The sequence below is a fragment of the Danio rerio genome, chromosome 11, assembly GCF_052040795.2.
Source record: "Danio rerio strain M-AB ecotype USA chromosome 11, GRCz13ab, whole genome shotgun sequence".
NCBI lineage: Eukaryota > Metazoa > Chordata > Actinopteri > Cypriniformes > Danionidae > Danio > Danio rerio.
In genome coordinates this window covers 39377686-39391331 of record NC_141031.1, presented here as the reverse complement: position 1 = coordinate 39391331, position 13646 = coordinate 39377686, and the positions used below count along the sequence as shown (strand labels likewise).

Here is a 13646-nt window from a genome sequence, read left to right as displayed (position 1 = left end):
TTATTTACTTGTTTATTTTATTATTTTGGATTCTGTTTTTGTCTTACCTGCTCTCGGGAACCATTCTTCACCGGACTCGTCATTGTGGTCAACTCCTCTCTGCGTTTCAAGTCCGCCGACGTACATGGCGAGCTAACGGGACAAACTGGTTACAGCAAGAAAGCTGTCCATACGGAGGTAAACAGTCAGCTGATAAGTTCTAAAAAGAACGGCGTCATACTACCCCGTAGCTTTCATTTAAAAAGTTTAATGCAGTCATGCATACCTCTGGCTACATAATTCGTGATCTCCAGAAACGTGTATAGGGCTACATTTTCAAAATGAGCCTATGTTGCATATTTTGAACTTCAAAGAAATCAAACGAGTTTTGATAAACCATGGGGGTAGTTTTGTTGTGAAAACCTGGCAACCCTGAGTACAGCGAACAGTACCTTGCAGCCAAATAAAAATGCAGCTGTAAAAGCATCATGAGGATTTTATTATACAGTTTTAATAATACATCATTTGTCCAGTCCTCTGTAGCTGGATTGTCCTATATTGTTAGCAGTATCCCACTGAGGTATTACAGAGTGGAAAATATTACTCACTTCGCCAAACTGATTAAAAACTAGCAATGCCAGCTAATGAGTTTTTATAAATCCTGTATGAAATACACACAACAAATACAGACAATTTATATTACCTTCAAAAATTTGGAAAAACAAAACAACATCGGTGAAAATCTATCCACCAATTGCTCATAGAATACAAGCAAAAAAATAATAATACATGTAAAAATAATTATGCTATATTTCTGCTATAACACCACTTTCAAAAATAGTCCTCAAGTTCTGAATCTTTTTCAGCATCTGTGCTGTTTTTACACAGCCACGGTGGTGGTAGAAGACACAGGTGTTGCGGCTCCTTCAGGTGTGACTTTAGCCAATCGGTGGTCTTTGTTCTGCGAGCAGCTCCGCCCACAGAACTGGCAGGAGGCACAGCAGGAGTTACAGCAAGGCATGAAGCGAAACACACTGACGCGCCACAGGAACCATCCAGGAGCCCAGCAGCACCAGCAGAGCAGAACGCCAGCCGCCGTCACCCCCAGAACCACATACAGCGCCAGCAGAGACATGGACGACTGAGAGTCTGCAGCAGAAAACAATTCCAACAATTACAGGACCTAGTCACGTACTCATCAAACATTAATGATGCATGTTTTACAAACAGTAAGCCATGAATGGATTTGATTTGAAGGGTCATGAACAACCCACTGAATTTTTATTGAGTGACAGCTAGGTCTCACTGGTCACTATCATGTCACCTCAGCTGATTCCGGCTGATTAGCTGCTGAACTCGGCATATATATTATATTTTTATTTTGTTTTATGTGCTTTTACACTGTCAGTTGCTCTTTGGAATTATTTCGTACAATTATCAGATGATATGGCTTGCTGTGTGCACTTAATTGAGCTTACAAGCCATTCAAGTTGCCTCTATTTCCCAGGTGAATGAAATTATACACTTAAACCATCTCTTTACATATATTAGTTTTATTTCAGATCATTTATCATTTATATTTTCCTTTAGACCTGTAATGCACTTCAGAATCTGACAGATTGATTAGCTGTATGCTATAAAACAGTCATTTGAAATGTTGTGATACAGTGTTATAATGGATTTCATCAATAGCCTTGCATTTACTAACAGACTATATTCGAAGTGTTTGGAAGTAATTTGTTTACCTCCTGTAGAAAAACATCATAAGAACAAAGTTTAGTAGCTCGGTGTATTACAGTGGTGTTTTTAAAAGTCTAAACACTTTATTGATATAGCATATAACCAAGCACATGTGGTCAGAACACAAACGAGTCGCAGGTATTGACGTATTAAGCATTTCTCCCAAAGAAAAGCCGGTCTAACCAATATGGAGGCATCTGCAGCTCCACTGACACTCCACCACTTTTACCTTGTTTGATCATCCCCGGTCGGTGTGATGCCACATAAAAAATGGTGACGGTTGGCCACGCCTACTTGTAGCTTCAGTTGCGCTCTTTAGAAACCTGTGGGTGACGTCACGGATACTACATCTATTTCTTTTATAGTCTATGGTCTAAATGCAGACGCCGGATCTAAATCCAGAGTCTGAATGCAGTGGATAGCAGTACAGCTGGTCTCTTTCCCTATCTAGTACAATCATTAGCCCTGCTGGTAATCTGAAGTATTTTAATTATGGGTGAACACTGCAGCATGGCGATGTGTCTGAATGGTAACAAACTCAACTGATAAAAGACAGAGTCCGCCATTCTCCAATTCTCGTTCAGCTCTCCCGTCAAAAACGCTTGCTACAAACAAACAGCTTGGGGAAAGTCATGCAACAAAGCCCTTGGATCATTGAAATAACACATACAACCCTTCACAACCAACTGAGTACTGAGTGCTTTGCGCCATCTCACAGCTTGGCAGGTCTGTCAAAAAGCATGTGCCGTCATAAATAATTAAGAAGCAAGGTCTTCTCATAGGATAAGAAAACTCAGCTATAAATAATAATAACAAACCGACATGTCATCACTGGATAGGCAGATAGCGCTACATCACAGATTTTGATCCCACCCTCATAATGATTTTAGATGAAATTAGCTGACAAAAGCTCAAAATTCCTCCGTTTTATCCACAAGTAAAGCTGACAGATGCTAATGTTGTGTTATGATGCTCAACACACACACAAATCTGTTAAAATAAAAAAGTATTTGAGGATTCCTTGACCCTTTAAGTCAGCAGCATTATTATATGCAGTAAACAATTCTGGGTTCAACACAATCGAATTGTTTTGAGACAACATGAAAAAAATTAACATATTGTTTTTTTTACAAATTTAAGTTTATTTGACAAAAAAAAAACCTCAAGCTCATTTAAAAAATAGTTTGAACAAACAGCAAACATCATTTTTTGAGTGTAAGACACACATTGTTCTGGAAATCTTGCATTTCATTAATTCATTAATTTTCTTTTTTTTAGCTTAGTCCCAAATTCAGGGGTTGCCACAGCGGAATGAACCGCCAATTTTTCCAGGATATGTTTTACGCAGCGGATGCCCTACCAGCTGCAGCCCATCATTGGGGAACATCCATACACACTCATTCACACACATATACTATGAACAATTTTAGCTCACCCAATTCACCATAGCGCATTTCTTGGACTTGGGGAAACCAGAGCGCACGAAGAAAACCCACACCAACATGGGGAGAACATGCAAAGTCCACATAGAAACGCCAACTGACCCAGGCGAGGCTCGAACCAGCAACCTTTTTGCTGTGATACAATCGTGCTACCCACTGCATCACTGTGACACCTTCTGAATCAGCTTTTATTTTTAATTTTTTAAGTTCTATTTGAGTAGTTATGTTGTTGTTTTTTGTGATTTTTATATTTATACTGTTTTATTTATACTGTACTATATTTATAATTTAGTACTTTTTATGTTAGTGTTTATTATTTTTTATGTGTTTATTATTTTTTTCATCAATATTTTTTTTTACGGCATTAATTCGCTGAAAATCATTTTAAATATTTTAGTTTTAGACTTAGTGGAATGTTTTTAATTTGGTGAAATTAAAATGCAATTGGAAATTTTTTATACAGTAAAAGATAAGATGCACAAGTTCCCGTTAACTAAAGCTCTCTTTGTGAGATCTGCTCCATTGTTTGAACACCTGTGGACTTCTAAAGCAGTTTGGATGGAGATAAATGACAGCTTATTCAGATGCACAGATGTGAGTAGTGGCTACTCAGTGCACTTGTACCCTTAAGAAGTTACAACGAGCAGCTGATTTACAGCTCACTGTTTGCAATGAACGTTTATGTGCTCCTCAATTAACTTTGTGTCCTTAGCCTTTCAGAGTTCACCATTATACTGCAATAAAACTAAATTTATGGACACTCAAAAAGAGCCGGCGTTCTGAGCTGTGGTCATTATATTTGGTGGGATTTTTTGTGCCTTGAACCACCTTCATCTTCCCAAGTTTTGTATCAATCTAAACTTACTTCTGAGGTCAAAATATCCACTAATGAAAGGTTGCACAGTCATGATAGTGAGTTTTAACCAACAACCATGTAAAACTGATTTACTGAACATCGCTAAATATTTAACAGACAATAACCTTAGCAAATTAGCTAGTTTTTGAAGTTAGCTGTTGCACTGCAAAAAATGCTTTTCTTGCTTAGATTTTTGTCTTGTTTCTAGTCTAAATATCTAAAATTTCTTATATCAAGAAGCATTTTATAGATAAACAAAACATATTGTCTTGTTTTGAGAAACAATATGCCAATATTAAGTGAGTTTTTCCTTAAAACAAGCAACATAATCTGTCAATGGGGTAAGCAAATTAATCTTGTTTTTTCTTTTGACGTAAAATTAGTTTGCTTACCCCATTGACAGATTATTTTGCTTGTTTTTAGACAAATTTTTAGATATTTGGACTAGAAACAAGACAAAAAATCTAAGTAAGAAAAGGATTTTTTGCAGTGTGGCGATTTTAATGCATTATTAGGCATTAACTAAGAAATTAACATTGCCCACAACTAATAAAAACTTTATTAAGTTTAACTTTTTAAAACTTTTTTGGATATCATTTTTTAATATAAACATTTTTTTCCAATGGGGTAAGCAAAATAATCTTGTTTTTCGATTTGGGATAAGATTACTTTGCTTACCCCATTGGCAGATTATTTAGCTTGATTTAAGGGAAAACTCGCTTCATTTTGGCATATTATTTCTTAAAACAAGACAATATGTTTTGCTTGTCTTGAAAATGCTTCTTGATTTAAGACATTTTAGAGATTTGGACTAGAAACAAGACAAAAAATCGAAGTAAGCATTTTTTGCAGTGTATGAAGCATGTTGAAGAAGGCGGAGCTCCATGACACACCCATCGATTGCATAGTGGTCACAAATCTTTCTGGGGGAGTTCGTTTTGGTCCTAAACACCTTTGAACTGCTGTTTGTCCATGACAAACTCCCAAACCTAACTAAAAAAAACTTTATTTTAACTGGATTTTGTTCGAAATGGCGTCATTTGAGTTGTTTAGGCATATTCATCAAGTTAGGCATATTCATCAAAATAAAAATAACCATTTTATATTTTTCCAGCATCATTGGAGAGCTTACCGGTCACAGAGTCTGGGTCAGGAATGGCTTTTGGAGTGGCGCAGTTCTTTAAAGTGGACACTGTCAGAGTGGGAACATTCAGCATTGGTGCCGGTTGGGTAGCATGGCGCTGTGGAGGATTGGGTGTAGACTGAGGAGCTGAAATACACAAAAACAAGATGATTCCGAAACTAACTCCAGGTGAAAATGTCTGTTTAAAATCAATACTGTACCATTGCAACCAGGGTAATCTATTAAGTCACTGCCGTCCCCACAGTTGTCGATGCCTTTATCGTCTGCACAAACCAGACTCTTGGGGATACACTTCCCATTGCGGCAGTTGAAGTAGGGCTCACCGCTGCACTCTGATTGGTTAAAACCTGAAGACAAATAATTGAGTGTATTAGCAATCATCTATTTTTTAACTGTAATTGTTTTAAGAAGTATACGGTAGTACTACATTGTGATTACTTCACTACAATCTCAGAAATAAAGGTGCAAAAGCTGCACTGAGGCAATACTCTTTCAAAATGTACAAGTTTGTATTTTTTATATGCTATTTAACTTTAAAGGAATAGTTCACCCTAAATTGATTATTGTGTCATTATTTACTCACCCTTCACTTGTCCCTTTAGTTTACTTCTTCTGTTCAGCACAAAAGAAGATTTTTTTTGAATAAGCTTGTAACAATAGACTACCATAGTATTTGTTTTTCCTAATATGGATGTATATTTCAGCTTTTATTAAAAATATCCCACAGTTTTATTGCATTGTTCGTTATATTAAAAAACACGAAACTCAAAGGTTTGGAACCATTAGATTCCGTAAATAGTCAATATATTTTCATATTTGGGTGAACTGCACCCTTCAATCACCTCACAGCAAAAGAAGATCGCTGGTTCGAGCCTCAAATCAGTTGGCATTTCTGTGTGAAGTTTGCATGTTCTCCCCATGTTCGCTCCGGTTTCCACCACAGTCCAAAGACATGCGCTATAGGTGAATTATGTAAGCTGAAATTGTGTTTGTGGATGTTTCCCAGTGATGGGACTAAGCCAAAAAGGAAGTAAATAAATGAATGAATGAATGAATGAAAAATGGGAGATCCTCCTGCATTAATGTCGCTAAATGTAAATTACTAATGTGGCATTTTACCCTTTAAAAACCAAATGGTTACTTAAAAAATGAGTAAAGACATTTTAACTTAGAACTGTTAAGTTGACCTAACTTCATTTTCTAAATTATGCACGTTTTTAGTTGAGGTTGAATTCAGCTCAATTCGAGACACTTTTCCTTGGTCATCTCAATGACAAAAAGGGTCCCAGTTGGCCTGAGTGCACCCTACTTAATATTTATAAGGCAATGAGTTTACTCACTTTTTTAAAGTAAAGTCCACTAATTGCTGCTTACACTGCACTTTAATATATTTCCCCTTATCTCTCTTTCTTTAAAATGTTTCTTTTTTATTTTATTAAAATGCTGTCAACCTCAACTTTTAGTACTGAGCTGTTTATATGCTTCATTTGTATAAATTAATGCACATCGTTCATTGTTTGTTGTGTAATATGTGGGTTACAGTGTGGTCTATTTTAGCCCCCCTGAATTATTAGCCCCGTTTACTTTTCCCCAATTTCTGTTTAATGGGGAGAAGATTTTTTCAACACATTTCTAAACATAATAGTTTTAATAACTCATTTATAATAACTGATTTATTTTGTTTTTGCCATGATGACAGTAAATAATATTTTACTAGATATTTTTCAAGACACTTCTATACAGCTTAAAGTGACATTCAAATACTTAACTTGGTTAATTTTAGTTAACTAAGCAGGTTGGGGTAATTAGGCAAGTTATTGTATAATGATGGTTTGTTTTGTAGATCTGAAAAAATATAGCTTAAAGGGGCTAATAATTTTGACTTTAAAATGGTGTTTAAAAAATTAAAAACTGCTTTTATTCTAGCTGAAATAAAACAAATTCTCCAGAAAAAATAGTATCAGACAAACTGTGAAAATTTCTTTGCTCTGTTAAACATAATTTGAAAAATATTTAAAAAAGAAAAAAATTCAAAGGGGGGCTAATAATTCTGACTTCAAATATATATATATATATATATATATATATATATATATATATATATATATATATATATATATATATATATATTTTTTTTTTTTTTTTTTATATACTATTGTTTTCTCTTTTACTCTTGTTTGTTTAACTTTAAAAAAATCTAATAAATAATAAATATTTTAAAACAAATTCACAAGTCCACAATAGGTCTTTCTTTTTTTTTTTTTTTACACATCACTCATTCATTCATGCATTTACCTTCAGCTTAGTCCCTTATTTATTAGGGGTTGCTACAGCGGAATGAACCACCAACTATTACGGCATATGTTTTACTCAGCGGATGCCCTTCCAGCCACAACCTAGTACACCCATACACTCTCGAATTCACACACTACGGCCAATTTAGTTCTTCCAATTCACCTATAGTGCATGTCTTTGGTCTGTGGGGGAAACCGAAGCACCCGGAGGAAACCCACGCAAACATGGGGCCTACTGGCAAAGCTGGGACTCAAACCAGCAAACTTCTTGCTGTTGTGCTAACCACTAAGCCACTGTACTAGCTCACACATCATTAAAATGATATCAATGAATGGAATTTTCTAATTTGCGTGCACTAAGTTTGAGGAGAAATCGAGTGAGAAGTGGATGTAAACACATTCTAACCCAGCCTGAATGAAGTGAAGTCTCCAACAAAGTCCACCCTTGGCTGAGTTCCTCGCGTCACCAGTCGGAGAGTGAGAAATTTGCCTGTGGACAAGACCGGTCGAGGAGGACTCTTCCCACAGAGCGGCGGTCCGATCAGGGGCGCAGACCTATCCCTCCCATCATAAAACTGGATATAAGATCCAGCATGGCAGGGGTCTTCGGGCCCCTCTTCAGTGGTGGGCTCCAGGTCAGGCCGGGTCAGGCCAGATGCAGACGACCCCTTGGGTGATTCTGGGAGTGGAGCGGGGCTGTGTGGAGACACCCTCAGCAGGCTGTAGACCAGGAAGAAGCGGAAGTAGAACTGCACCTTGTCTCGGGGGGTCGCGGACTGCATGGTGAGGTGGCAATCTGTTCCCATTGAGACAAAGTAGTATTTGCGGGACTCCTGGTGGGACTTTACGATCATGCCGTCCCCCTGTATTGTCTGTCCACAAAAGTCCACCACATTCACTGTTGGGAGAATTGAGAATCAGATAGATTTTAATAAGAAGTGGGAATACAGATCAAAACAAAAAGAAAAGAATACATACAAAGTACACATAATTTATATATTCAATTCAATATATGTTTATTTCTATAGCACTTTTACAATGTAAATTGTGTCAAAGCAGCTTAACATTCTTGAGTTCAAATTAAGTTCATTCTTAAGCAGCTTAAGTCCTAGTAAATTACATATGTATTATACGGCTGTATAATTGCAAACTGACTTAATTTACCAGTTATCATGTAATACTGTGATATATAGTCTTAACGTCAGCTAATATGTTATTCAAACTCAATTAACAGACTCAATTTATTTCTCTTTTTGTTGTTGTTGTTTTTGTTGTTGTTGATTTCTTCCTAATTTCTTTTCATAACACCCAAAATATTTTTTTAAATGTTTCACGCAAGTAAATGGCAATATTTAATCCCAATGCCATTTAAGAAGGAAAAAATAATGCAGTGTTACTAGGCTTTAATGATGTTGACAAGACTTCAAATGCATTTATTTAGTTAGTTTTGACAATTTTTCAGGTTTTCAGGCCTATGTATGGAGCAAATATTAATACTCACTGATTTCCTTTTCTGTCTATTGCAAGACTAATAATCAAACAAAAAATCTTATAAGCATTTACTGTGGCATGTAAAAAATAATAGATTAATTTCATAAAAGAGCATAGAAATAAATGTAACTGGATGAATTTTTCTAGATTTTCTAGATCACTGATGTTGGTAAAAGAAATCTGTAAAATATTTATTTATTCATTTTCTTTGGGCTTAGTCCCTTTATTCATCAGGAGTCGCCACAGCAGAATTAACCGCCTACATATCCAACATATGTTTCTCCCAGCTGCAACCCAGTACTGGAAAACACCCTTACACACTCATACACTACAAACTATTTAGTTTATTCCAATTCACCTATAGTGCATGTCTTTGGACTGTGGGGGAAACCAGAGCACCCAGAGGAAACCCACGCCAACACGGGGAGAACATGCAAACCTTATTGCTGTGAGGCAACAGTGCCAACCTCTGAGCCACAATGTCACCAAGACTAATAACCAAATAAACAATATTGTAAGCATTTACTGTTGAATCTGGAAAAAATAGATTTAATTAATAAAAGAGTATGTAAATAAAACAAAATGGAGGATATTTTGCTAGTTGTGACGACTGATGTTGGTAAAGATATCTGTAACATATTTAAATATTATTATAACATTTTATTATTATTATCTTATGACACTGTACATTTTTCCTCCATGGAGATAAATGTAGCCTTTTAAATGAATGCTCAATATTTTCAGAAAAATTAAGGTTTCAGAAAAAACCTCTATGTCATGATCCCATAGATAAACTGTTTTTCTTCCACAAAGAATCGGTCAGTGAATAATTCTTTAAGAATCTGATATTCATTGTAAAAATTAATGATCTGAAAAACATTTTGTGAAATGAAAAAATGTCATGGACAGTAACAGTAACAGCAAAGTAACTTAAATCTTCATAACACAAGACAGATTTAAAGTTCGGCAGAAAGCAGCTCTGAAAAAGATTTAAGAGTTAAGTGCCTTAATTAAGCCTCTGTTTGTGCAATGTTGATTCAGTTCAGTTCAATAACAGTGTCTGTGTTCATAATTTACTAAACAAATTATATTCAACTACAAAGCAAATTATTTTAGTTTAACCTCATCCAGTAGTATCAGTGCAGTCATGACCATAATATTATGGGATATTAAGAGTCTTTTAAATCCAAACTACAGGCCAGAAGGCAGAAATTGTGAAGAATGAAACAAAGAGCACAGGCCACAGGGGTAGAGAGAAAACAGAACAAACCCAGTTCTAATCCAGAAAGACCGCAAGCAGGATCTGGTGTTGCATCCCCCATCTGGGGTCCGAACCAAATAATAGGAAGATTTACAACCTCTCCTTGGTTTATTAGCTTTGTTACCAAGAGCAACCAGTAGATCCGTGATGTCTCACTGCCAGGAATGTCCAGACAAACCTTCTATTGGAGGAAAAGGACTAATCCCTCAAAATATTCCGTAACCATGCGTCCTCAACTGAGTTTCCACAAAAATGAGCAACAGAATAGTCAGTTCCCTATAAATGTTTTAATTGGCCAGATTAAAGCTCCAATCACACCCGGGTTCCCACTGTAAGTGCAAACTGTAGGAAAACAGCAGAGAGCGTGCCAACTCTCTGGATAATAACAAACGCCAGGGGAATTTATCTTATCTATGACGACATGTTGTATCAGATGAAGGATCAAATCAATTTTATGGAATATATGGTTCGTACCCTGCAGTTTAACTGAATTATATTTAGCCACATTTGTTTATTAATTTTTTTAAAGAATGTATCTTCCTATATACTGTTGAATTATATTGTCATTTGCCAGGAAGAATTATTTATATAGTACTCAGCAAAATTGAGTTGCATTTTGAAAATGAATATTTTTATCCTTTTGTCAGTGAATATAGGCAATGTATTTAAACAAAACAGATATATTTATTAAACAGAGATATTTATTAAAATAATATTTTAGTTACCAAACATATTTAGAAATTGAGAGATAATTCAATTAATTCAAGCTAAATATTGCAAAAATAAATTACAAACTACAAAATTTCAACAACAAAAAAATTTAATTTTTTGCTTCTCTTGATTTTTCCTTTTTTTAGTTTGTATTTTATATTTTTCTATAACATATAAATTTGGCTGTACTAGTTTTTGGACCTTTATCGTAAGTTATTTTGTTAGATAAGCTCCAGATTTGGCTTCTGTATTGACTAATCTAATGTATATGCACAAATATTATTTTGTATAACTTCCTATTAAAAATATGAATTTTAAAAATAGATTATGAAGGATGTGCGTATATATGCTGATCACTATAGATGTATGTATGTATGTTATATTTTTCTCAATTGTCTACAGAACAAACCATCATTATACAATAACTTGCCTAATTACCCAAACCTGCCTAGTTAACTTAATTAACCTAGTTAAGCCTTTAAATGTCACTTTAAGCTGTATAGAAGTGTCTTGAAAAATATCTAGTAAAATATTAGTCATCATGGCGAAGACAAAATAAATCAGCAATCAAAAATGTGTTATTAAAACTATTATGTTTAGAAATGTGTTAAAAAAAATCTTCTCTCCGTTAAAAAAAATTGGGGGAAAAAATTAATGGGGCTATAAATTCAGGGGGGCTAAAAATAGACCACACCGTAATCCACATATTAACTCTAAACAGAAATTGGGGAAAATAATAAATGGGGGGGGGGGGGGGTAATAATTCAGGGCGGTTAATAATTCTGGCTTTACTGTATGTATTTATGTGTATATATATATATATATATATATATATATATATATATATATATATATATATATATATATATATATATATATATATATATACACATATAGGAAAGCAACAGAGGAATGTAATATGAAAACCAATGTGTGGTAAAAAAAAATAATATAATAAAATATATGTCGGTGTGTGTTTTCTCTTTGAAATTGTCTGTATAATTTTTTAACTATTTATATATAATAATGATAAATATATGTATGATTTGATTCAGTTGATACTGTATATAAATAGCATATCAAGTAAATCAAATCATACAGATAATAAGAAACTAAAATAAAGAAGATTTGTGTCTATTTTTCCATTGCTTTTTCTGTATATATTACAAAAAGATTGCCTATAAAACATTGTCTATATTTTGCAGAATTAGCTATATAATATAGTTTATTAAATAGATTTCATTTTATTAAAACGGATAACTGAAAACTGATTTAAATGGGAAATGTGAGTTTTAGAAAATCAAATGTTTACAAACTGAATGAAATCGAACAAAACTTTAACAAAAACTACTCTATAAAAGATTAAACATGATTTTAAACCACTTTCAATTAACTTCATTATATTACAGTTTTGGCAAGACAAGCCAAATGACAAGCCAAATGTCTGCAAATGCCACCGCATCTCCAGCGACTTCTAATGCCAACCCACACAAATGAATTAAGAATACAAGACGAAACCCAATGCAACAAGTGTCGGAGACGACGCGGTAATAACGGGATAAATCTCTCGCAGTGAGCACTCATCACCCTACCTGTCTCGATGGAGTGACTCTGGCGTGTCATTAAGCTGAGCAGAACAAACCATCCTGACAGCTGCTGAATGCATCGCGCTGCAGCCATCTCCACTGTCCAAGCAAACCGCTCACTTCTCCAACTCTTAAATGCAATAGTTCTGTCGCATTTCTATCGCGCAAAGTCTGCTCTCTTCAAAACCAAACATTCCCTTAATTTAAAAAGACGACATAAAGCCCATGTAACATCCCCCCTCAAATAAATGCCGGTAATATTTGTCTGTGGCGTCTCAGATGCGTCGAGCTAATCCTTGTTCATCATCTCAGCTTTTGTGCCTTGAAGCCACTTTGTCAAATTTATGCGTCTGAACTATTTCCATGACAACTGGTCCAATGCCACGGATCTAAAGGAGGAGCCGTGCGGGACCCCCTCAAAGCTAAAGCAGCCCATGGGGGAACATCTGGCACACTCCCATTTGGGACGTGCAGTGTTTGTAGAGCACTAAAATCCTGACGGTGTTACAAAACTAGTCAATGTGTGGACATACATATTCATTGTTTATATTTATAAATAATCACTAAAACACAAATGAGAATTTTATCTTCTTTAGTCACTAACTAAATGGTTGAGATTAAATATGAGATGTATATAGCCTAATTATTCATTTATTTTCCTTCAACTTAGTCCCTTTATTCATCAGGGGTCGCCACAGCGGAATGAACCGTCAACTTATCCAGCTTGTTTTACATCATGAATGCCCTTCCATCTGCAACCCAGTACAGGGAAACACCCATACACACTCACACATTTACACTACGGCCAATTTAGTTAATTCAATTCATTACATGTCTTTGGAACCCAGGCTCATTCTGATTACGTACCCCTGTATACATGTCTGGAGAGAGCAAAATACGTGCCAGGAGCTACTTTTTTTTACGCGGTTTTTGTTTTCGTGAGCTCACCAGAGGCTGCTGTGTACGCTTTTTCAGATCTTAAATTTCTCTCGCGAGTGCCATTTGTGCCTGCTATTCTCACGCAAATCCAGAGTGGATGTCGACTGACTGATTTATTGACTGACCAACTGATCTATTCTCCCACCATCCTCCTGCCCTAAACCCAACCAATAGCATTTTAAAAAGCACAGATTGACCCGCCC

The 13646-nt window shown here is 35.4% G+C and overlaps 1 protein-coding gene and 1 long non-coding RNA gene across 3 annotated transcripts in view; one reads left to right on the top strand and one right to left on the bottom strand.

Annotated features, from left to right (window-relative positions):
- LOC147841852 (uncharacterized) overlaps positions 1–5717 on the top strand; it is a 202938-nt gene extending 197221 nt beyond the window's left edge. Inside the window, exon 4 of the long non-coding RNA XR_015503014.1 lies at positions 5132–5717. This is a non-coding gene — a long non-coding RNA (uncharacterized LOC147841852). The remainder of the gene's footprint in view (positions 1–5131) is intronic.
- ldlrad2 (low density lipoprotein receptor class A domain containing 2) lies at positions 458–12821 on the bottom strand. Of its 2 annotated transcripts, none has more exons than XM_087274289.1 (5): positions 12511–12821; positions 7862–8353; positions 5362–5508; positions 5150–5287; positions 458–1128 (listed from the first exon to the last, which is right to left on the bottom strand). In XM_087274289.1, exons 1-5 carry the CDS (start codon positions 12596–12598, stop codon positions 860–862), a joined length of 1134 nt encoding a protein of 377 aa, XP_087130415.1. In that variant the 5' UTR covers positions 12599–12821; the 3' UTR covers positions 458–859. The 2 variants fall into 2 exon arrangements, with proteins under 2 accessions (XP_087130415.1, XP_087130416.1); XM_087274290.1 differs by lacking the exon at positions 12511–12821 and adding an exon at positions 10217–11145.
- Positions 12822–13646: the final 825 nt, after the last annotated feature.

Coding starts and splice junctions, on each gene's coding strand:
- ldlrad2 (XM_087274289.1), bottom strand. CDS start 12,598: ATGGCTGCAGCGCGATGCATTCAGCAGCTGTCAGGATGGTTTGTTCTG. Junction 5,509..7,861: donor CTTCACTTCATTCAGGCTGG/GTTAGAATGTGT, acceptor ATTTGTCTTCAG/GTTTTAACCAATCAGAGTGC. Junction 1,129..5,149: donor TGACCCAGACTCTGTGACCG/GTAAGCTCTCCA, acceptor TTTCTGCTGCAG/ACTCTCAGTCGTCCATGTCT.